We start from the raw sequence: 24,835 nt of genomic DNA, 5'->3' as shown, positions 1-24,835 counted from the left end.
ATAACGCTCAATTCTAAGCCTGGTATTTAGCGCTGTAGCATCTTACTTCTGAAAAAGGGGCCGGTTTTTAATAGTGACACAAGCAAAGCGTAGTTATTAGCGCAACCACACTGAGAGTCCATACAAATATATAAAACACACCAAGCGCCCGACAAGTCAAGAAAGTTCCATTACATTTACGTCACAGATCAGCGGGCAATTAATATCTTCGTCAGGATACTGGACTAAACTCAGCACAGAATTTATATCACTACCGCTGTAGAATGGTTACCTTTGCAATGGTGCGCTTTTAGTGTTATAGAGAATTAGTGCCGTGCAGCGATTAAGCCCTTAGAGATAATAGGAGAAATGTGGAAGTCAAATTGTATCAATCAATACTAACACAATATTATAAGCAGGTAAACTTGTTCACGAAATAGCGCTAATACAACTAAGGCTAAAATTTACCTTTTAAGTTGCAAGTGTGATTCCTGGACACCATATTCAGCTGGCAGCGGTCCCACTGATTCTGACACACACACAACCCACAGAGTCAACGTCAGGAGACTACAGGGAATCAATTATCTTTTATCAGGCGCTGGGGATGGTGGGGGGGGGGGGGGTGGGGCGAGGTAAAGATCGCCTGCTGTGAGCAGCGGCGCGTTGAATCGCGAGAGGCGAGCGGTCAAGCTGTGATTTGCGAGATTTGGTGTTTACCGGTTATTTACATAATGAGTACAAAAGCACATTTCCCCTCGAGTGTAGGATCTCAGAGAAAAAGGACCACTAGCCACTACCTGAAGTCTTCCTCATCATTATAATCGTCATCGTCGTCGTTATCATCATCATCATCACCATTATCATCCCAGTTATCGTCTCCACAATCAAGATAAACATCCCCCCCCCCCCCCCTCAACCGACCATCATCATCATCATCATCGTTTGTACGGTCTACCGACTTAGACCGGAGTTGGTCTATGTATTTTGTTGGGGTATTTTGGTTAGGGCGTGAAATATGTGGATATGAGATCGGTGTAGTCATGGTTTGACAAAGCCATTTTCTAGTTATTTTCGTCTCGTTAATTAATTGGTGAACTCTGACCTATGTATCCTCTACTTCTCCTCCATTTCTACAGTGTTGTTACTCATAGCCGGTCACCACACTTTGGAATGTCAGGATGCCAGTTCTAGAACTTGCTTTCTTAACTTTGCGGGAACGACAAGACGTGTACCTCTCAGCACCAGTTTTCCAGTGACGGTAATTTTTGAGTGATTTCTTCTCGGACCATCTTATACCCAGCAGGAGCAGACGTCCACTCTCCAGATTTGCAGCACGCACGCACCATTGGCAACTCTTTATAGTCTGCTGATGCTCTGTCTATTTCTGCCGGTTGTCAAGACTCGTCAATAGTATCGATTTCAATCGATTGACTACCTCAGAAGGTAATGAAAGAAATGATGACCGCTTAATCAAAGGTTAAATGTCTCGCATTAATTTTGAGACAAATTCTCCCAAATAGCACCATAAGGAGTATTTCGAGAGCTGTGAGGAGAGTATTGAAAAGAAGATAACTTGATCGATGTTTTGGGGGCAGTGGTCTTTCGTTGCGAATTGTTGCCAGGTAACCGAACTGACCAAAGTGTCAATCACGACCGGCCGGCCCTGGGCACCAGTTCCCACAAATCCTCAACCGTTCCGATTCACTGATTTCTCCTTGTGAAAACTGTTGAACTCATCGGCACCGACAACCGCTCAGTCGCCAGTGAGTGGCACCTTCGATTGAGTAATCGGCGCTAATTTAATGAAATATAACTGTGGCAAAACCACTGGCGAGTGACATATTCGTAAAATTTGAGGTGGCTGTCACTGCTACAGTGGATTTTTCAATACTACGAGGAATCATCGCAGTCTCTAACCATCAGACTCAATTAAGGTAAGGAAATGAATAGTTGGCTAGTTGGCTTGGAACTGAGGAACAGAGAAAAGAAAGAAAAAGTAGTGATATGTTCCTGGTTTGATAACTTCATATTCCTGCAGTTGTTTTGTGTCTTAACATGTTGCAAATAGGTACACAAAGGGTTATGGCGTGACATCAATTTAGTAATGCCCATCGTTTTAGAAGGATTAAGTCAGTTAATACCCGAATATGTAATCAGTATATCCAAACAATTTCATTCAACCGAATCCAGTAGATCATTTGCTCCATAATTTCTTCCTTTGAAAGTTATTTACGAATACGAAATAAGACACGTAAATAGGCCTCACTTTTAAAACACATTCCACCACTACCAAGGGAAAATAAATTCAGAATTGAAGTAATAACAAGCCGTATTTACCGAACTTCAAGACAATATTTAAGTCAACAATGAAAAGTATTGGAAGTCTGAGGAACAATTCGCCAGAAAAAATTGTTCGTGGAATTAAAAGCGTTTTTGAGTTCCAAAATATAATCATATACTTATTTTCCTTTAGAGTCGCCCACGAGTTCAGAGTGCAGTTCGCAAGTTCAGTAAGCATATTTTAGATCCCGAAGCGTAAAGTATCCAAGAGTAAGTGAAAGCGGCCGACAGGTAGTCGCTTCAGTTCCATTAAAGGTGCTGTTAACAATTTCAATAGAAAAGCAAATTCAATCAGTTCCTGCTTTTTGAAAATTTTCGTGCATGATAGCAATAAAAAATTTAAGTTACTTCTGTTTCTTTTTTAAAAGTAGTTTCTTGTCCGAAAAGTTTTCATTGTTTTCTTTATGCTTGAAATCTTTTACCCAAACATTTCTGGAATCTCGACGTGTTCCGCTAAACTTGTTACACTACGACAATTTGTCCTCGGGTGCGATTTCCGTGACCTCATGGAAACTGTTTATACAAAGTACAGCGTTTCATAAAACGTTCAACTTACACATGAGAGTTAACGAGAGATCTTATTCAAGGGAATATAAAAGATCTATCCCTAAACTATATGTTCTCTCCAGTACACGCGCTATTAACAATGTCAAACATAATTAATGCGAACAAAATTGTTCTCACGCGGTTTCAAAGGGGTTATTAAAATAATTTCATAGTAGTTCTGTTTACTCTAAGGATACATTTTTTGGGTGGAACGTCATTTGTGTTTGTCTTCACGGATATTAAAGTGTAGATTTTACCTCGCTGTCAATCATTTTATTCATAAATAAACTAAACAGTTGCTAATTGGCGACAAAACGCGCGGCGGAATGCTGGAATATAATAATGGTATCAAACAAATGCCTAGGTGAACAGTTGTTTTCCCGACTTTATAGGTTACCATAGAAACAATAAAACAGCTTTAAATTTAGCTATTGAGCGATTATAACTTAAAAACCAGTTCAGAGACCCTACTTTGTGACCCTTTGTATTATGGAAATGTAACGGTCAGAATGTTCAGGTACAACCTTTTGCAACTTTAAAAAATTGTAGGTAGGCCAGTTCAGAGTCCGCTTATTTAAAGTGGCTCTGAACCCCTCCCTACAAAGTTGATTTTTGCAAGTTGCAAGGTGTGGTAAATGGCGGGAAAAAAGTGTTAACACCATGAAAAAGAAAAACAGTGTTAAGGGGCAGATTGAATACGAAGAGGTTTGTAGGTGTTGCATCCTTATATACTGATGAGAATTTGAAAAATTGCCCAGTGCCTAATTTCAAGTTTCAACTTGTTTTTTTTTTTTTTTTTTTTTTGTTTTTTTGTTTTTTTGCCACAATTAAAAGAATTACAAGACAGTGTAATAATAATAAAATAAAGGTGGCAAGGAATCCCATGAGAAACTACAAGGCTTTTTAGTTTCAAAATATATATTTCCCAATTTTTTCAGTGTAGCACGCGCCTATGTGCGACCCCATTCTAGTAACTCTATTGAAAATGCAACCCCATTCTAGTCAATCCAGTCGTGAAAATGCGACCCCATCCAGCGGCACATCCCCATTAGCCTCTTACGAGGAAGTACCCCCATCCCCCGGGCCCCCCTTGCACAAGTGGCGATCTTCGGTGGAGTTTATCCACGATTTCATCGCTGACAACTCGGTTGCTTATATCAGTGTACTTTGAAAAGGTGTTATGCAACTGACATTGACGAAAATTTCAGGCAGTTGCTTGATGCGTTTCTACCTTGTATTTCGTTAGGGTAAAATAAAATACAGAAATGGAAGTTAAGAAACGAACACCAGTTACTTGATTCGCGAAATTTAATTACCCTGAAAAACGGTGATTCGTCAAAATCGCGAAATTTAAGTCCCATGAAATATTCCTTTTCCAAATTCGCGAAATTAAAGTCGCGCGAAAATAAGTGACAATAAGGTACTTTTTCTAACTGTGACTGAAGTGATAATATTTTTATCAATGCTTCCTTTGAAGGATAGTCATTCAACTGTTGTTTCTGCAATGTTTATCGACCCCCCAAGGGAAAGTTTGCAAAACACGTGTTCTGCCAGTAAGGTCTGTTTTCCTGCGTGCGATTTCCCACCCATGACACCTGTCTTCGGATCATATTTGAGGGTAAAAGGTCACATATTTGAACGAAGGAATATTTTCTCTCTTCAGGGGAAGTCATATATAGCTCGCTTCTTTCAGATGGTGAATTGTAGAATGCATTGATGTACGTGTGTTCCAGGTAAGAGCTATTTAATGTGCCCATAGAATCTTCAAACCGCCAGACTTACTTCATAAGGAATTGAGTGAGAGATGCGACATGAATCAAATCTAGGTCAACTTATAGCGACGCCAAGTCCTTGTAAAAGATAACACGTTTGTGTGGCACTGTTCATTACGCTGTATGAGGTGGTACAGCCTCTGAGTCTGCGAATTAAATGTTAAAATGAGCCCCAACTATCGCGTGAAAGCTACTGAGCAATGGAATCTGATCGTGTTGCTCTTATCACTCTACACGAGGTGGTTTTAACCCTCTTAAAATTTCGTGGCGCTGTTTATGGGAAAGATTCCCCCACAGCCCCCTACATTAATTATGCATTCACCACTCTCATACTAACCCTATTTCAAAGACAGCGAGTGTGAAAAGAGCTCTAGTTGCAAAATGTGTACATATTAATGTATGGGGTTGTGCGGAAATCTCGCCCTGTTTATGACGTTGCACAAGTTGGTTCTATCTTGCATTGCCTGTGGATCACGATACCGTTAAGTCCCGGGCGTTAAGTGTGGGCGTTCAAATGAAAGCCATCGAGCACGAGTAAGTTTTGATTCTGTGGATGAAACCCATAAAACCGAGCGCGGCCAATTCAATCACTTGAGGAGTGCATAGAGTAATGTATAGTTAGCAGTTTTACAGATTTGGTAATCGTTTCACTGAGTGCATTCCAGCAAACTAAACAAATTTCAGTTCTGTTGTTTTGTTTTTGTTTTTTTAATGAGTAAACTGGATAAAATTGTTAAACATTAGATCGGAGTTTTTAAAAGGCAATTTCCTGTTGACTATTCAGAGATGAAATTACAGCCACAAATCCACGGAGTATTTCGTTCACCGCACGATATACACCGCCATGCTCTGCAAGCGATAAAAGTTTCAGTATTTTAATTTTTTTTACTGTTGACTTCACAATAGTAATAGACGTCTTTCCTACTAACACTTTTTCGCCTGACATTTGCGTTGCTCGTTTTAGATCATTGTCATTATATCGTGTGAAATATAGCGTGCCTGACTTTAATCTGAACCAGATTATCCATAATTACTGTTAAACATGCGTTTGTTCGTGATAATCATACAGAGATCCTTTCAAACGATCACTCCCTATCAAATGACGCCGATTAAAACTGTGAATCGCCCGCATTCATGTCTAACATTTCCCTCAAACCAAGGTTATGTCAATTTCAGATGGATAAGGAAGTTATTTTCTAAAGAAACTATGAAGCTGCGTCGTTATGGAGTAGAAACGAATGTTTGGTTGATAACGTAATTTGGCCACCATAACTGAAGGGATTCGAGTTCGTCAGAGCGCGCGAAGGGCAAATTAAAGTGCTCGAAAATTCAGCACTCGAATCTCTTTACGGTGCCTTGACAATGCTGTTGATAAACCAAACATTATGTCAACTTCCCCTGTTTTGCCGGTGTTGTTTTGGCTTCTTCTCGAGCATAAAAATGTTTTTCTTAGGGAAAATTGTGCTCTCTTCAGCCATGCACCAACATAAATAGCATGAAACGTTTTGGGTCTTACGATTAAACATTTTTTAATTGGTTTATGTTTATCAAGAAAACATGAATGCTTACGAAGGAGGCGGAAAAAACAACTACGGATTAAAGTCGCCGTTAAGTAGACTGCCAAATAAATTTTGAGCTCGCGAATATACAAAAATATCCACGTACACGTAAACATGGCAGAAAAGTTGCTTACTTCGTAGCTTTTAAGGGCGGTGCCTCCTAATATAAAAGTATTTTTACATAGTTGATGACTATGCGGGAAAAGCAGAACTTAGTATGGGTATTTTTTTTTGTGTGTGGAAATAATTGAGCAAAAATTATTCTAAAACGCAGTAAAACACAAACAAATGTATGGCCTTTTTTCCCAATTGAAGCTTTATTATCTCTGACAAATGCATAGTTACTCCCAATTTTCTTTTTGGACACTAAGAGCAATTGCTAAGTTCTGTTTTCTCCATATAGTTTTAAACCGCGCAAAAATATCCCTGTATTAGTAGGCACCACCCATAGGAAACCCGAGTATCTCGAGATGCGCAGAACTTGTTTGCGCAGTAACAAAGGTAGGCACCGTCCTAACGTGGCTGGTTTACAGCAGTTTCCATCATAGAACTTTAACGGAGCCATACTACCCCTCCTTATCAGTTGATACAATAATAATGATATCAGACAAGTTTTTGACATTGGTGAGCTAGTCTAGTCTAGTCATGGTCATTTTCTCGGCATAATAAGTTACCATAGCAACAGTATAACCTTCAACTCACCTCTAATTTTAGCTTAAAGTGGTTATAACTCAAAACAAGAGCTCGGTGACCCTCTGATCAGTATGTTCAGATACAACTTTTTGCATAATTTAAAAAAAATGTAGGGAGGGCTTTAGAGCTGAACTTTAAGGTTGCTCCGAACCCCTCCTGATCCCTTCAAACGAAAATGAAAGACATGATTGACAGCTTTGCACCCAATAAACTTCAAAAGATTACTGTTGCGTCCTCTAATCTGATTACTGATCGATAAATACTCTACTCTCCATAAAGTGATTTAACGTACCCTCATCCATGACCCTAAGGTATCCCGCCAAAAGTTTCTAATTAAGTAAGTCATTAAGTAAGTTTTTTTTAAGTCATTATAAATCCATTAAAAGTAATTGTCACAACAGATACGTGCCGCTTTCCTTTGAACACACTCAAGGGCTGCCATGACGAGTGCCAGGCTGTCGCGTACTCAGTAAGCAGAATGAAAAATCGCTGTATAAATTTAAAAGCTCCTGATAAAGCTGTTTCTTTCACAAGTAGGGTCATGCGATTTTCTTTTGGTTCGGTATTGCAGCGGAAGTAGCCAATCATTCGGTGTTGGCGTGTACTCTACCGCTATGCTGTTGGGCTGGGCAGTTTTTCTACTGAGTGCAACAACACAAGGTAATGTGCTTTATTGTCAGCTTGAATTTTTTCTTATTAGTTGACTACGTACTTTTAAATGTAAATTATTGTTATTATTATTACTATTATTATTATTATTATTATTACTTTTTATATTTTCAACTGATGTAATCTCGCGCGCATGTATTTTATATTTTTTTAATTATTACATCGAATATGTACTTTTATTTGGTGAATAAAGACATATCACTTACAGTATTGCATTCATGTGACAGTGATAGGCACATGATGAATGAAAGGGGCATTTTGATTGGTTTGATTTTGATTGACAGTTTAACGGACCACACTTTGGTGTACCACCAGGGTGGTAAACTGTTTTGTGTTAAACACTCACAAACCTTTTCGCGGACGTGTGTCGAACTTGATGAAGATTTTTTTTTGCCACTCTTCTAGTGGACTATAAGCTGGTTTTTCCAGAATATTTCGAAAAGGCATTCAGTCAGAAACGTTTCTGAGCAGAAAAACTATCCAAAGGCCCAAAGCAAAAGTAACGTCTTTTAACATTTCACCGAAATCAGATGTGCCTACGTTTTCTAACATCTCGCTGATTTGGGAACAAATGTGGAAGGAGAGTTTGAGGCAAACTGAATCTTATTAACTTGGAACCAAGCTAAACCGGCTACCGACCGGTTCAGAAAGTCTGGAACGCGTAACACTGCGAGAAGTCTCTATTTCACTCGAAAATTCGCGGGGAAAAACGAAAAAAAACCCAGCTAGTTCGAGTCGCGCGCGCGAGCGGCGAAGTCGCGAGTCGCGACTAACGCTCGCGCTACTCGCTACTCGAGGCTTTGCCGCTCGCACGCGCGACCGATACTCGCGTTGTTTTTTTCGTTTTTCCCTGCGCATTTTCGACTGAAAGAGAGACTGCTCTAGGAACGCGTGGCCGGATCTGAAAGACTTTTTTAAAGGAAAATAACTGAATGCACATTCTCCCATACAAAAAATATCGCAATAATAAAATGATGATATTAACAGGGTGGGGGGTGCGGGTTCCGTCTACGCCGATGCTATTTCCTTATGCTTTTTACTTTTTTCCATAGCTCTAAGCATCACCTTGCGATTAAGTGGAGGTCCAGGACCATATGCTGGCCGAGTTGAGGTGTACCATAATGCCATCTGGGGATCAGTCTGTGATGACGGCTTTGACATGAACGTCGGTCACGTGATATGCAGACAACTTGGGTACCCAGAAGCCATTGCCGTTCCATGCTGCAACGCCTTCGGAGCGGGCAAAGGTCCCTTCTGGTTGGCTGGTGTTCAATGTCAAGGGAATGAAAGCAATTTGGCCGACTGCAATCGCAAGAATTGGGGAAATAACAACTGTGACCATGACTTAGATGACGCCAGTGTTGTTTGCAGAGCACTAAACATATCAGTGTGTAAGGCCGTAACATAACAAAAACACGAACAGCGTCTTACTGGTTTCAGAGAGCAGTTTTCAATCAAGTGTCGAAAGTAATTTCGCGTTTGCTTTGGTTTTGCATTGCTACGCTCTGTGATTGGTTAAGAAAACTCGCGCCACTTTCTCAACCAATGGGAATCCAAACCAAAACCAATCGTGTTTTGGCCGCACGCGTTTTCCGGCGCTTGGCGCCAGTTACATGTATTTGCTTCGAATTCTGATTGGCTCGTTGTATTGTTTACATCCGTTGCGGTTGGCCAGAATAATTACTTTGGTTTTGGTTTCACGACACTCAATTGGAAACCGCTCTATACTTTGGCTTCTTGAATGCAAATAACGAAATTCTGCTAGATATGTTTTATGATTCAGTCATAATACCCCTGGTACTTTTAAAGTCAGGAAAAAGTGGAATCTATCACATTCCCGCCCTGTTTCCATGCTAATTATTTTTTCTCTGGTTCCCTTTTCGTTCAATTTGCAAGTGACGTATCCTTTCCTAAAAATAAAGGAAATTGTTCTTCGTTCTTAATCCGGTCTCAATCCGCCCTTCATTCTTGGCCCTCTTTGTGCCTTAATTAAGCGCTTTTTTAACTATCACTTAAATGTTATCTTTAAAAAAACGGTTTCCTTTCCTTTTCTAATCTGCAGTATGGAATTCATGCAACCTCTCCCAATGTTTTTGTCCAGGTGTTCTAATCTTGAACAGTTATTTACATTTTTTTAAGCATCTAATAAACAAATCATGCCGATTCATGAAACTGTTCAAGGCTGAAAATTGTTGACAAACTGTCAATTTGGTTGTCTTTTGGAACATTGCTTATTGAAAAACGTTTGGGAAAATGTTAACCCCACAGTAACCATCCTTCTTCTTTGATGGTTTATTGTACTATATTGCCACCTTTCGGGCATTTTTCGGGGTAACTTTGGCTTTTTGATTTTTTATCAAGATTATAATAGAAGGCAAGTTTGTTATAGCATGTTTTCTCCGCTTGATGTAATATATCAAACACGAGAAGGTGTGTTTCATCAGATAACCAAACACTGAGAAGTAGGTTGAAAAAACGAGGCGCAGCCGAGTTTTTTTAAACGACTTCGAGGTGTTTGGATATCTGATGAAACACACTTTCGAGTGTTTGATATGGCTTCTCAAATAATCAATAATTCTTGGAGAAATTCAAGGCTAAAGTTGGTAAAATTTTATGGTAGTTAGGAACACATATCCAAAAAACGGTCACGGCAGTGATTTTCTTTGTTTTCTCTTGATGAATTATTAATGAGTTTGAGAATGTATCTTAAACATTATTAATTTCAGGTTTAAACCATAACCACGGTCTTTACTTTCTTATAATGTTTTACAAGCTCATCCGCTACCACTCCGTATATCCTACTTCCCGGTCTCCTACGCTGGATGCGTGGAAATGAAGTACGCAGGAGTCTGGGGTGACGTTGGCCGATATCGCTGGGATCGAAAGGATGGCCGAGTTGTTTGCAGACAGCTGGGATACCGAGATGTAGTGACGGTTCTATTTAACTGTCGCGCCATTCTACTACGCAAATATAATGCAGTTACGTGGTTGGATGACGTGCGTTGTCATGGCAATGAAAGCTCCCTCACAAATTGTAGTCATGAGTGGCTAACTTTCCGTAGTTCTTTGGGTTATGATGCTGGCGTTGTTTGCAGGAATGAAACTAAGCCAGGTGTGTATAGACTACTGTCAATTAATTCTCTTCAAAGTGGATAAAGCTCCATCTGTCTGCTGTAGTGAGGTGACCGCTATAAAGAGAGTTCGCTTGCAGACAAACATGTAAAATGAGGCGGAGACAAGCCAATCCGAGGGGCGGGGGGGAAGGCATAATCCATCTATCAATCATTCAATCAAACTTTACGCCGGAAGTGAAGCCGACGCCTCAGCTCCACGACTTGTGACATCTCGGGCTGGGGACCGCAGAGCAATCAACGGTAGGGAGCTTAAGCAACGGCGATGGCAACGACAACGCCGCAAAACAATAGGTTCAAAAAAAAAAAAAACAATCGCTCTGCACGTGCGTTTTACATTTTGGTACATTTCTTTGCCGTCCTCTGCACAACAGCAACGTGAAATGACCACATTTGAGGTTTTGTGGAGAACGTGAACGCACAACAGTGAATTTTTCATAATCTTTCTTAACTTGTACGCCACTCCTACCAATTTGTTCCTGGAAAGTTCGCCATTTTTGTAAAAGATAATCGAGAAGAAGCACAAATGAATAAGAATATATTTTCATGTGACGTTTATGTGGCCGTTGCCGTCGTCGTTGCTTAAGCTCCCTAAGTGTGTGCAACGGCGTGGGATCCCACACTAAAATGACGGAGGTGATCTTCGAAACTTTTAGTGGGAAAATTTGTGCATTGGTGACGCTTAGGGTGCATAAATCTTAAGTTGAAGTTTGGGCGGTACATTTTAGGGTGCCGAACCGAAAATATGACAGAGGTGATACTGAAAGGTGCACCAACTTTGGAGATAAAACTGTCAAAAAAAACCTGTTGAAAGGTCTAGATATTAGAAACGAAAAGGAGTTTGAAAAATATGAATGTTTATTTATTTAGATTTTCCGGCGTGTCATATTTATTTCAATAAACATTTTTTTTTTAACAGAAGAGATTCAGAACATGATTTTGTGAACTTGCGCCAGGAAACCTGTTTTCTACAGTTGAATACTTTAGTCCAACCAAGAGTATCGTTTATTTCCTCTTTTTTCTTCGTTTCCAGGTCTTAACATTAGTCTGAGTGGTGCGTCAGTGGCGTATGCTGGTCGTGTTGAAGTTCGATTGGCGGGAAAATTGGGTTCAATTGACAGGTACACCTGGGATCTTCCGGATGCTAACGTAACTTGCAGGCAGCTGGGATTTCCCGCCGCTGAACTTGCGGTTCGTGGAGCAACGTATATATTTGGCGCCAAAGGAATCAGAGGAATGGAAATTCAATGGATAGAAAATGTGCAATGCCTCGGCACCGAATCTCTGCTTCATGAATGTCCTCATAACGTGTCTTTCACACCAGGACCTAGGCTTGATGCTGGCGTTGTTTGTAAATCAAACAATCTAGGTAAATAATTAGATTCCTCCTCCGTTCTCTCTCGAACTTCCGCCTGGTTACCTCAATAGGGAGTTTTAGGCAACGAGAAAGTCAAAACAGCAATAGGTTTTGTAACCAAAACAACAACTCTGTACGTGCATTACACTTTTTGGTACGTTTCTTTGCCGTCACTACATGACTAGGACGTGAAATTTCCTGACGGCACGTTTTATGGAGGACGTAAAGACACGACGAAGAATTTTTCTTTCTCTTTCTAAACTTGGGTGCTGTCTCCGAAAATTCATCTCCAGAAACTTTCACCTACATTTGACATTTAAAGCAAGTTGGAATAATTGCGACGACGTTTGAAAAAAAAGCGAATTCATTTCAATAGTGACGTTCTCGCTGCCGTCGCCGTCGTCGTTGCTAAATTTCCCTAGTTGGCAGGAACAGCAGACTGCTTAGTGTAAGGTTGTGGATTCCAGCCCAGCCCGGACCGTCAACCAGGGTCTTTAAATAACTGATAAGATCGTGTGGGCTGTCCTTAACACCTTGTCTCAATTCAGATGATCGCGTTATTGGGCGTCTGTAAGCCGTTGGCCTTTTCTCCTACACGTCATATTTGTAGTGGACGTTTGAGAACCTACTCTCTGTTCGAAAAGAGTAGAGGACTTAGTCTCCGGTTAGAGTGACACACTTCCTCCTTGGAAGGACGAGGAAAATATACGGTATTTGGTGCAAGCGCGCTGTTGTGCTGTCCCTACCAAGTCTAGCGAGGCTAAATGAACAGAGGTGTCGACTAGTAGTGTTTCATTTAAATTATATTTCTTGAAATAAATGTGATGGTATATGTTAAGCGTGGTAAATAAATTTAGTAAATATTATTTAGTCAGTGGCACAGGTATACCCGGAGAAAAGAAATCCGAGTTTTCCCAAGAGGAGACCAAGAGTCTCCTGTAGCTCAGTGGTAGAGCATCCGAAATAGTAATCGGAAGGTCTTAGGTTCGACTCCTGACTGATTCCCTTTTTCTGGGTATGTCTCTGTCCCTACTGAGTGAATAACACATCACTCTCATTACATTTCCTGTTTGAAACAAAACTTTTATAGAATGTCCATGTTTGAAGCTGTAAAAAGTCTTAATGAAAAATGTTGAAAAAAATGAACGGAACTAGTAATGAAGACAGACGTGTTGTCACTCGAATGATCACTCTTTAGAACAGGGTTTCAACGACACGGCCGCTTGGTGGGATTGGTTTAAATAGGTTTATAGAATACATGTAAATTGTATTGCTTCTTATTACTATATTTTTACAGAAAGAAAAATCAGGCTTGCTGGTGGAAACTCCCCTAATACTGGCCGAGTGGAGGTTTACATAGCGGGAGTCTGGGGCACAGTCCGTAACCGAGACTGGAATAATACGGCCTCAAACGTGACCTGTCGGGAACTTGGTTACCAATACGCCACCTCCACCATACTGTCCTCTGTGGAGACCTTTGGTAAAGGTGAAGGGCCCGTTTGGATGTCAGGGCTCGATTGCAAGGGACATGAAGATTCGCTCTGGGAGTGCTCTTGGCCCAAAGTGGCCGGTATATACTGGGACCATGATAACGATGTCGGATTAGTTTGCGAGACTGTAAATGAAAAAGGTAGGTGGCTGGTTCACAATTCAGTAAAGTCTCAGATTTCATGCTGCTTTCCGCAAAGCTCCCTAGTAACGACCTTTCTGAAAGCAGAGACCCTCGGAAAGTAGTGATAAAATTTGACGTTTGTTAGTAAATCCCACGGAAAGGAATTATACTCCGAAAGTATTGAATGATATCAAATATATAGCGCGCAACATGTCTTGTACCAAAATAAATGACAGAATGGGTCACGCTTTAGTATCCCATCCACAAACTCAAAGTTATCCAAAGTTATCTATTACATTTTTTTTTGGAGATAATTAAGCAACGATCATTCTAAAAAGCAGAAAAAAAAAGTAACTGTATGGCGTTTCTTTTTTTCTTTTTTTCGAAATTGAAGCTTTATTATTTTGGATACCAAGAGCACTTTTCAAGTTCTGCTTTCTCTGCATAGTTTAAAACCGCGTAATAATAACCCTGTATTAGTAGACACCACACATGGGAAACCCAAGTATCACGAGATGGGCAGAACGTATGCGCAGTAAAGTAGGCACCGTCCTTAACTGAGGGTACGTTTCTTTGGAATGATCCAGATCAGCATCAATGATCCAAGATCACTCGGATCATGGTGCATCAAAGCAACCGACGAATCCACTCTGGCCAAGGATTCGTCGGTTCCTTTGATGCATCATGATCCCAGTGATCTTGGATCATTGCTCCTGATCTGGATCATCCCAAAGAAACGCATCCTGAAGCTTAATGCATTAATGTCGTAAATTTTATTCCCAGGACCTTCCAAGTCAAGACGAACCCTGGTTATCGCACTTTCGATTACAGCTGCTGTTATCCTGCTGATAGTGGTGTTTGCCTTCTACTTCCGGTTTTATCACAGGGGCAGAGAACAAGGCGATAGGGGAAGAGATTTCGTGCAGATGAGTGAAGCGAGCTCCGTATGTTGATCCTTTATCAAGGGTTTGTTTTAAGTGTACGACATACTTTGTGTAATCTTACATATATTGAGAGCGTATTTAATCAGAAACTCTTGTTTTAGTATTTTCTCAGGCATTTACAAACCGCGTTCTTGACCTAACGATAACGATAACGATAACGATAATGATAATGATAACAATAACGATAACGATAACGATAACGATAACGACAACGATAACGGTAACGGTAACGATAACGATAACGGTAACGATAACGATAACGATAACGATAATGATGAAACGAATATTTTGAGAGGATAACCCTTCAGCGCTACTTTGCGCCGTGTCTTCGTTGACGTTGATTGTACATGATATGCATACAGTGTTAATTCGACCACAAACATACCAAAATAATGTGATCGGATTAACGAGGTAGTTTGCGAGGTAGTTAACAAGGTAAGTCATTCTAGCTAGAGAACGACTGCATTAGTTTTTTATTTCGTCCAAACAAAGGTCGGATAATGAAGTGTGCGTGTTAACAGGATGGGTGTAAGGAGGGGTTACGCTTTATCACCAAGTTCCAATATCTACCTATTTGACGAAGTTCTGCAGAGGAATACTACGGAAAACGTTAGGTCTGAATGGGAGCGGCTGTTAGGTTGAATTCCATGTGTTGAGCTGTAGTTTTCGTATAACCACCACTGGCTCTTTTATGCTTATGTCAACGGAAAGCCCGTTTATCAAATTTTGGCCCTTTCAGAATTTTTTACGGGTAAACGTCTGCAGTGCCACGACCGAACTTCAAAAATCTACCCATTTTTTTTCCATTTGTTATCCATGTCTATCTCAGATGAACGAGAGCCGGTAAAAGAGTCTGCTCCGGGCCCGGACTAAGCAATCTGTAGCGAAATCCTGAAATGGTGCACTAGTAAAGCTGACACAACGTAATATTTCGGCTGGCCAAACCAGCTTTCTTCACGTTTAGACTGGACAGCCGAAATACTGTTTTAAAATATATTACGTTGTGTCAGCTTTGCAGTAGTCTTTGGACTTCTCATCGTCTATTTTTCAAGTTTGGCTGATTAGATCTCCTCTCAGTGAGATCCAAAGTACAAGCAAGCAGGATATTCGTTCACGGCTTTTGCAGTTTTTTAAGTTTGCACTCGTAAAACCTTTTACAAAACTAAACCATTATTCCAATTTTTAAAGTCAGTTTTTTAGCCCACAGACCTTGGGATGCCAAATCCTGGATTCAAAGACACCGAGGCAACATTTCAAAACAACAGCAACAACGAGATAGACTGGTGCGAGATTGCAAGGGAACGAATATCGCTTGGAGAAAGGATTGGGGCTGAGCTGGTCGGAGTTGCATTTCACGGACGGCTCTCCTTAGAAAATGGCAACATAGCAGACTGTATAGTAAAAACTACCAAAGGTAATTCATTTATCTGTCTTCGTAACGAAAACGATGCATGGAGGTTTACCGAATGTCCAGTAAATTATGGGGTTAGTCATTCCGTATTTCGTATGGAGAGAAAAATTATTTCAAGGAACATGGATAGGCCATTCAGTCCTGTCCGGGAGGTACGTTTCTTTCGAGTAGGACATTTGTGGCCTCCACGTGACGTTGTTCATTCAGGCAAGAACCTTTCTTCTGTATTCCTGTCTCGATATCCGCCATGTGCAGAAATGGGTGATAAATGAGTTTTAGCAAGCTGTTGAGTAGACCTAACAAAATGGTGGGGCAGACTTACATTTAGACGCTCATGCTGGTTTCTTCATGCTACTGGTATAAACAAGGGACAAGGGCTAAAACTAGAATGACCAAGGTCCATAAGCAGTTCCAAACTCGTTTCATCTCGTGCTTTAAGTAATGAGTAGCAGTGTTTTATCGGTTTTAAAACCACGAGGCGCAGCCAAGTAGTTTTAGACCCGATAAAGCCCGTGCTGTGAGTTTTTTGAACGGCTTCAATAACATTCCTGGAAAAGCGTGTCAATAGAGTTCATAACAATTATGTTTTTGTGAGCTTTGGAAATTAGCATACGAGAAAAACATCGCATACTAATGAGGAGTGTTTTATCAGCTGATAAAACATCGCATACTAATAAGGAGGAGGTTTATCGATATAAAAACACTTTACGTGATGTATTATGGACCATTTGATAGGTCAATGGGCTCATGAATTTTTGAAGTTGTGGTAGTTCTTAATTTTTCCCTTTCCTTATTTACTTATTGTCTGTGTATTCAAGGTCACCGTCAGCCTTGGCTGCCTGAGCCCCAAGTGAGATTTACTTTTGCCTAAGTAATCGGCGCGCAAATAACAAGCCGTAGTCAATTTTAATTTCTTTTTGCAAAACGTTGAATAATTTTTCAGATGTTTCTGCAGAAGAAAGTGTATGCTCAGAAGATGAAAACGATCTGTTGAACGAACTTAGGACAATGAGCTGCCTTGGAAGTCATCTCAACATACTCAACTTGTTTGGTGCATGCACAGTTAAAGGTACGTGCGGTGAGATCTGGCCTTGGTCTTTGCCTTGTGAACTGCATTGGAGTGCAAAATAATCCAACATTCGCTTTTTGCTCTCGATAAATGAAACATCGTGCGCGAGTAGGCCCCGGAGAGCTATGGCCTTCCTAAGGCCACACCTCTATGTTCAACTACTTAAGGTAAGGACATATGGATAAAATCGCGCTTAATTTGTTCCATTTCATTGTGTGTCCACATCAGACTTTTTTTCAGTACAACAATTCCGAAGAAGAATGACATAGTTGTATATATAATGTTTAAAAAACGATCAGGAGTGTTTTATCGAGTTTAAAACCACGAGTCGCAGCAGAATGGTTTTAGACCCGATAAAACACGTGCTACCGAGTCTTTTGAACGGCTTAAAAAACATTCCTGAAAAAAGCGTGTGTCGAGAGAGTTCATAACAATTATGCTTTTGTGAACGTTGGGAATTAGCACACGAGAAAAACATCGCATACTAATGAGGAGTGTTTTATCAGCTGATAAAACACCGCTTACTAATAAGGAGGAGGTTTATCGATATAAAGTCACTGCACGTGATGTATTATCGACCATTTGATAGGTCAATTGACTTATGAATTATTAATGAGTTTTTGAAGGAGTAGACATATACTGAAACTTTATCACGCACAAAGTTGCACCGTGTATCTTTTCATGAATCACGTGCAAATACAGAATGCCATTTTGTCATAAACAGCACTGCCTATCTTGAATTTCTCTTACTCTTTCCAGGTCCTATCTATCTCATATTTGAAGACGCAGAAAATGGAAATCTATCGGATTATCTGCAGCAGAATCAGATGAAGGATGAGAACAACTCTATGCAGACGGTGTGCACATTATCCAAAGTGGAAAAATTACGAATAGCTCTTGATGTGGTGAGAGGAATGAAGCATATAGCTGAAAAGAAGGTTGGTTCATAAAATGGCCTTCAAAATGCAGCTATAAACTGAATAACATTCAAGTTAATTAAGTTTATTCTAACCTGAAGAAAATTATTCCAGCCCCATGACATATCCAGCTTTCATTATATACCTTGGAACAAAACCGACGTTTAAGTTGTGCTGGAGACTTTAGCTATAGTCACGTTGATTATCTAAAATAACAAAGTAGCAAGGCTTGCCAGGGTTACCAGTAGGTCTTTTGCATATTTGGCTCAAGCCAGGTAAGTTTGGTTCTCGGCAAAAATCAACCTATCCCATAAGTTGTATCCTGACGAACCAGTCTTTTCAAAGCTGATTTTTGCTTTAAGACCCCTTAATGATTATATCAGTGGGTTTATGGCAGACGTACCAGGAATAGCACCTGTAGTATTACTTTAACCAGGCGTCTTGCACATTTGGTAACCCTGGTAACCCTCTGATTTAGTACCTAGGTGGTCCCTTTTGCCTCGTTGTCCACGCAAAACTAAAGAGGGGATTCATTTCCCACGTGAAGCCTCGGGCAGATGCGTTCTCGTTTTTAATTTGCTTTGCCTAAACATGACATCACGGAAAACACAAAATTAATTACAAGGAGACAATGATAATATACTAGGCGGGATGATCGCAACGGCTGATGCCAATTACCGCGGGCCCACGGTATTCATTACTGTTATCAGGCGAAGATAGAATCCAAGACTAAATGGAAAGGAAACGCTACTGACTTGTACTGCTAGTACGCCTGTTTCTAATCACAATCTATCAATCAGGCTGCCAAGATTACTCTGGTAGAACCTATTAAACATGCCGGAGGTTTCAAGCTGGTTAAGCCTGGGCTACAAAACAGGAAACACAGGAATAGAACGAACAGGGTTAAAACTGGTTTCAGTTATCTTTCGGTGCAAGCTTACTTGTTTAGACAAATGGCTACGTCAGATGATGTTACAAGTAAACTTACAATAATTTAGAACACCAAACTAATGTGAATAGCTTCTGCCTCTTGTTTATTGCCCGCCTAAATTGTGTACACTTTGCGTGCTTCATTATCGCATTCTCGATTCTTCATTTGACATTTTTTGTCTTTACAGTGTATTCACAAGGATCTTGCGGCTCGGAACATACGTCTTACTAAAAATAACGTCGCCAAAGTCACCAACATTGGAAGGTCAAACAAAATCAACGACGAGACTTCTGACGATAAAATGTCAACGGTACGTGTCGTATATTAAAATAGTACACAAAGCTTGTTCAGTCGCATATAATGATGATGATGATGATGATGATGATGATGATGATGATGATGATCGCGATAACAGTGAAAATTATGGAGATAGTGCGATACCACGACGACGGCGAGGATCATCATCATAATGATTGTGGTGTGGTAGTGGTAAATAAACCATTTGTATTTCTATGGTCACACTGCACAGCTCCGCGGTATGGCCAATACCTTACGCATGCGCGCAGCCATATCACTCGGGCAGTGGCAGCAATGAACAGCTGTTGCGGCCCTATTGGGCCTTATCAGCATGGCATAGCCGTTGGATTCAGGATTCAGTTCTTGCACGACCAGAACGCTGCGTTGCACGCGCCCTTTGCTAACGTGGCCGGTAGTGGCGGTGATTGTGATAGCGATAATAATTTATAATGGTGGTGATGATGATCGATGACACGTTGCTTTGTTCTGTTGTTCGCAGGACAATTTGTCAAGGTCAAAGTGGATGGCGCCAGAAACACTGGAAAGCTTGAATTTCTCATCAGAGAGCGATATGTAAGTATTGGAAACTTATTGCACCAGTTAACGAAACACCAGGTGGCTCAAGCTCGATCTTTTAAACATTGGCTCATATAATTATCCTTCTTTAATTGGAGTGTCATATCTCCAATTTCACTTGACAAATTTCCAAGAACTTCAGAAGTTTAGTCTCTTGTTTTCTCTTCTTTGTTACAAGCAATAACTTTTCTTCTGCTGTTTTTTCAGCTGGTCGTTTGGCATATTGCTGTGGGAGATAGAAACTGGAGGTAAGCCTTAACACAAAATTAGGCCTTCAGTTTCCGTTTGTATGAAAGTTATATTAATTAATTACTCTGATATTAAAATAAGCGCTTGTCTTCATCTGAAACCCTCCCAACCAAGCCTTGCTTTGGAAAAAATATGCCTAAGGTAATTCAAAATTGCCTATTACAGTCCTTCTTTGATGTTTTTAGGAGCTGTTCCCTATTCGGACATTCAGGCCAAGGATCTTTTAGAAACTCTCAAGTCTGGTCACAGAATGGAGAAACCAGCAAAGTGTTCTGATGCTATGTAAGTGCTTCCATTAATTTGCATGTTAGGGGGTGTTAACATCACATCGGTGCGGCGCGACTTTCGTTTCGGTGACTATATGAAATTTTAGACCACGTTACATAAACGTTTGTAAAGAGGTGTTACTTTTATTTTGCAACAACACACTTGAAACCACGAGGAATAGAAAACTAACAGTTACTGTGCATTTACCCATGGCCAGGATCTTTTGAAAAGTTTTCGCGCCGGAACGAGAATCGTGCTAACAGCACAAGGTACAGCTATAAAACTTGTACCAATTAGCGATTTTAAGCGTACGTCTTGAAACGAATACAGAGAAACAAAGAGAAAACCAGAATGACTGAACTCCATTGTATGGGTGTCATGTAAACAGTAAATGAGAAATGAGTTAAACAGTAAACGAGGTATGACGCTAGGTTCTTGCTCCCGTAAATTTCATGTTTTTGTTTTACGTTTTCTTTTAGCTATGACGTAATGTGCAAGTGTTGGCAGACTATCCCGAGTGAGAGACCCAAGTTCAGTGAACTGTGCATTGTAATCGACACACTTGTTACCAGGGAAACCACTTGTTGAAAACATCTTTAACTGGATTGCGTAATTCATACATGAGACACAAACTCAAGCACAAATTAAAAAGGTTTTCGTTTGTGTAACAGATATGTAAACGCCAAATGTATCCGCAAGCCATCCTATGACGCATGCGCATTTGAGCCTTTTGTTGTTGTTGTTGTTGTTGTTGTTGTTGTTAAAGTGGCCGTGTAAACACTGTTCACTTTCTCAAGGGCGAACGAAATGACACAAAAAAATATACATTGTTTCTTTTTTCTTTGGATTATGTTTTCAGCTGCCTTTCTCGTTTTTACACACGCTTGTGTTTGGGTTTGCGTAACGTGAAAAACCAGACCGAACTGATAAATACAATCTGTTGCTACCGAGGACGACAAAACTGGCGCTTTTTTTCTTCGAGAAAAGAAAAGTTGTTTGTTTGATCGCCGTACCGTAAAGCTTAATTATTCGTCTAGAATGCTCTTAGAAACCATCTCCCTCAATTTATTAAGGGGAGCAAGGTCAAGTCAAGCCAAGTTTATTTTACACTATAGAGTGTTTTCATTCACGTGACTACCGGCCATATTGGTTTACTGAGACAAAAGAAAGTTTTTGCATAAAAATAGAGTTCAATTCCTAGAGGTTTAGTTTGGGACACCAACATGGCCGCCATTTCTTTGTTTTGGGACACCAACATGGCCGCCGTGACGTCATGTGAAAACACTCTATTCCGAACTATTTACAAAACGAACAAAAACCTTTTTGAAAACTTGCTTTACTAATCCCAGTTTAAACTAGATAAGAACGTAGGAGACGAAGGAACTTATTCTTCATACATCACAAAATTTGATTTGTAAAATGCAAAAAACATCAAATTCTCAAATTGAATTTGTTTTCGTTCAAATGATAAAAAAAAATTGGGATAGTGAAAGCCATGCTGCAAGAAATATTGTTATTGTGTAAAACAGAGCGGTAGATAGCAATAACTCTTTTAAAATTTAAAAAGGTTCACTTCTGTGAGATCAAATATCCAATGAGAATTGGAGGATAGCTTCTGGTAACCAAGATCCAAAACTGAGTGGACTAGTTGGGGCAGTCCGATCCAACTGGATATGTTTCGGCATGCAAAGAACAACAAGACTAATAAGAATAATTAAGGTCTACCTTTTGAAGTGTAACACTTTTTTTTTCTGTACATGTTAACGTTGGGCCCGTTGATTAAAATGTGACAAATTACTGTTTCCAGTATCTCTTTCCTGTATGGTCCAAAAATGAATAGATCACTTCGGTCCGACTGCCAAAGTTTCGGAAACGTCTAAGAGACGCCTTCAATTTCCCACCATACAATTTCAGAGACTTGATCTTACAAAAGGGTACATGTGTATTTGAAATAGAAGTGGCCTCACGCCAGTTTACAACTGAAAAGAGCGAGAGCAGTCCGATCGGAGCTAGGACTCAATTATATGTATATTAGTCTAATTAAAACGCATGTACAGAGAATGTTTTTTTTATACCAGAGAACTTGTTCGTCAGTTATTTTGAAATAAATGGAAAATAAACAGTAAATATACATCGCCTGGTTAGCTCAACCGCTGACAGGTCCGCGCAGTAGGTAGAGCAGTAGGTTACTAAGCTGGGCCCGGTTGTTGGAAAGCCGAGTAATGCTAATCCATGATTAAAAGTTAAACGAGGGTTTCAACTCCCTCGTTAAAAATGGTTTTAAAGGTTAATTTCAAGCTCAATGTAAAGAAAAGTCTAGGTCAAAACTGAGGGATTTTGGAAAAATCTTTATTGATTAGTAGTTAAATTCGATTCAAAGTTCACGTTAATCCAGGATTAGCTTAATCGGGCTTTGAACAACTGGGCCCTGGAGATCAAAGGTTCGAACCCCAGCCGGACCAACACTCAGGGTCTTAAAATAACTATGGAGAAGGTGCAGCCTTTGGTTAGACCTTCTCGTGGCTCAGATGATCACCTGGAAATTAGCGGAAATCCCGTCGCCAATTTGGAGACATAAAAGAACCGCTATGCACCTAACGAACCGTTGCTTTGACCATCCTAAGCGCCAGCAATGGGTGCATAAGTGCATAAGTGAATGAGACCATGTGCAACTCTGTATAGCAGCCAGACGTCTGTGGAATTTGCCGAGTTGCGACAAAACAGGTAGGACGTTTTTAAACGTTCTATTAAAATAGTCAGTGCTTGCTGCAGGTCTTATTTGTCAATAGCACCATTCCTCAAAGCAGCCTCGCTCGATCCCAGGGAAAGAGTTTTTACTATGAAAATTAGTTTGCATTCATAAGCAAATAAAACTAAGTTTCACATGAAAAGCTTTGCACTTTTAAGGTCCGTTTACACGACAGAAAAAAAATAGAACGGTTCGGACAAAAAGTAGAACGGCACGGATAGTTTCTTTCGTGTAAATGATACCTACCCCACTTTTACCCGAGCCGTTTTCTGTCCGTGCCGTTCCACGACGAGACCATAGGCGCCTATGGTCTCGTCTTGGAACGGCATGGATAAAAATTGGTCCCGTCCCCATCTTTTTTGGTCTTGAGCATCGTGTAAACTCATACGTACCCGTTCCACTTGATCCGTTGCGAACCAGCACTTTTTTGTTCTCAGTCATTTGCCCTTGTGTGCATGCGTATTCGGCTTTACTCCCTTATGGCAATGGCGGACAATCGAGAAAAGGGTAAGAAGACGAAATCGAGAATAAAGGTGACCCAAAAGGACATTTGGACTGATGAAGAAATTGACATGTTGAATATATTTAGTTCGGAAACCATCCAAAACTCCTTAGAGGCTGCGAGGTCGCCAAGAGACAAACGCCATTTATCACGAGGTGAATTTTTTAAGATAGCATCTGCAACTTCACAAATACAAATAGCAAAAACCCGAAATAGATTGGCTAGAGACCGATATCCCTCAGTTGAGGCTATAAAATATAGAAACAAGGCAATCTTCTTTCTCACTTCAAAGGCCTTCCGCATTACATTATCTTGACGTATTATGTCCATTCGCAGTTCATCAACAAGGAAGTGGAACGTGTTCCTGGAGATACGGAAATGGTTTGGGCTGATGAGGAAATTGACATGTTGTTGAATATATTTAGTTCGGAAACCATCCAAAGCACTTCAGAGGCTGTGAGGTCGCCACTGAAGAGACAAACGCCATTTATCACGAGGTAAATTTTTTAAGATAGCACCCGCAACTTCACGAATGCAAATAGAAACAAATGCCCTGGAAACCCCAAATAATTCACGGTTAGAGACCGATATCCATCAGTTGAGGCTATAAAAAATGGAAACAAGGTTATCTTCTTTCTCACTTCAACGGCCTTCCGCATTACATTATCTTGACGTATTATGTCCATTCGCAGTTCATCAACAAGGAAGTGGAACGTGTTCCTGAAGATACGGAAATTTCTACACCATTCATCGTCAGAGTAAGTGTCGCATGTCAGGTAAAACCAAGCACTTGTACGGCGGCTTCTACCAAATTGTTCTTTCCACATAGACTAACAGTGGAGTGCCCGATTACGAATGCTAGAAGAACTAACGTGAACTTAAATTTTCGTTTCCGACGAAATCTCTCTTCCAGGCATATTTTGGTCGAGTTCACATTGCTTCAAAAGAGATCGACTTGATTTCCTTTTGGACAGCAAACGCGACAGATAAAGTGACTTCGCCATATTGCTTCACGAGCACGTGCGCTTTAAACGAAATACACTGATCTGCTGATTGATGCGGGCTCAACCATGACCGGTCCCTAAAATTTTGTCGTGTAAACAGCCCTTACCGTTCCACCAACATTTGGGGACCGGTGCCTCCAGCTTCTTATCGGAACCTTTCGCTGATATTTCTCGTATAAACGGCCAAAAATTATTGGACTGGTGCTTGTTTCTATCCGAGCCGTTCCTCCTTTTCTGTCGTGTAAACACCCGCCCTCCGAG

The 24,835-nt window shown here is 40.4% G+C and overlaps 1 protein-coding gene across 4 annotated transcripts; it reads left to right on the top strand.

Moving 5' to 3' along the window:
* Window positions 1–1,690: 1,690 nt before the first annotated feature.
* Window positions 1,691–22,435, top strand: LOC146480761 (scavenger receptor cysteine-rich domain-containing protein DMBT1-like). 4 transcript variants are annotated; one of them, XR_014864589.1, is made up of 17 exons: window positions 1,692–1,913; window positions 4,529–4,598; window positions 7,461–7,549; window positions 8,611–8,949; window positions 10,332–10,670; window positions 11,723–12,058; window positions 13,344–13,676; window positions 14,442–14,602; window positions 15,803–16,016; window positions 16,957–17,082; window positions 17,842–18,020; window positions 19,118–19,240; window positions 19,727–19,800; window positions 20,011–20,051; window positions 20,238–20,334; window positions 20,799–21,054; window positions 21,086–22,435. XR_014864589.1 is itself a non-coding variant. In XM_085109102.1 (16 exons), the coding sequence occupies exons 2-16, from the start codon at window positions 4,582–4,584 to the stop codon at window positions 20,905–20,907; spliced, it is 2,565 nt and encodes an 854-aa protein (XP_084965228.1). In that variant the 5' UTR covers window positions 1,691–1,913; window positions 4,529–4,581; the 3' UTR covers window positions 20,908–22,435. The 4 variants fall into 4 exon arrangements, 3 of the variants coding, with proteins under 3 accessions (XP_084965228.1, XP_084965229.1, XP_084965227.1); XM_085109102.1 differs by having other exon boundaries at window positions 1,691–1,913; window positions 16,969–17,082; window positions 20,799–22,435; XM_085109103.1 differs by having other exon boundaries at window positions 1,691–1,913; window positions 15,803–16,031; window positions 16,990–17,082; window positions 20,799–22,435.
* The last annotated feature ends 2,400 nt before the right edge of the window (window positions 22,436–24,835 follow it).

The sequence above is a fragment of the Pavona decussata genome, unplaced genomic scaffold (genome assembly GCF_977016875.1).
Source record: "Pavona decussata unplaced genomic scaffold, jaPavDecu1.1 SCAFFOLD_52, whole genome shotgun sequence".
NCBI classification, from domain to species: Eukaryota; Metazoa; Cnidaria; class Anthozoa; order Scleractinia; family Agariciidae; genus Pavona; species Pavona decussata.
The sequence above is the reverse complement of the archived record's forward strand: the minus strand, read 5'-3'. Positions and strand labels throughout refer to the sequence as shown.

Excerpts from the sequence above, each read along its gene's own strand:
- LOC146480761 (XM_085109101.1), top strand. Across the intron at positions 14,603-15,802 it reads AGATGAGTGAAGCGAGCTCC|CCCACAGACCTTGGGATGCC; the intron begins GTATGTTGATCC and ends TCAGTTTTTTAG. Across the intron at positions 20,052-20,237 it reads GTGGGAGATAGAAACTGGAG|GAGCTGTTCCCTATTCGGAC; the intron begins GTAAGCCTTAAC and ends TGATGTTTTTAG.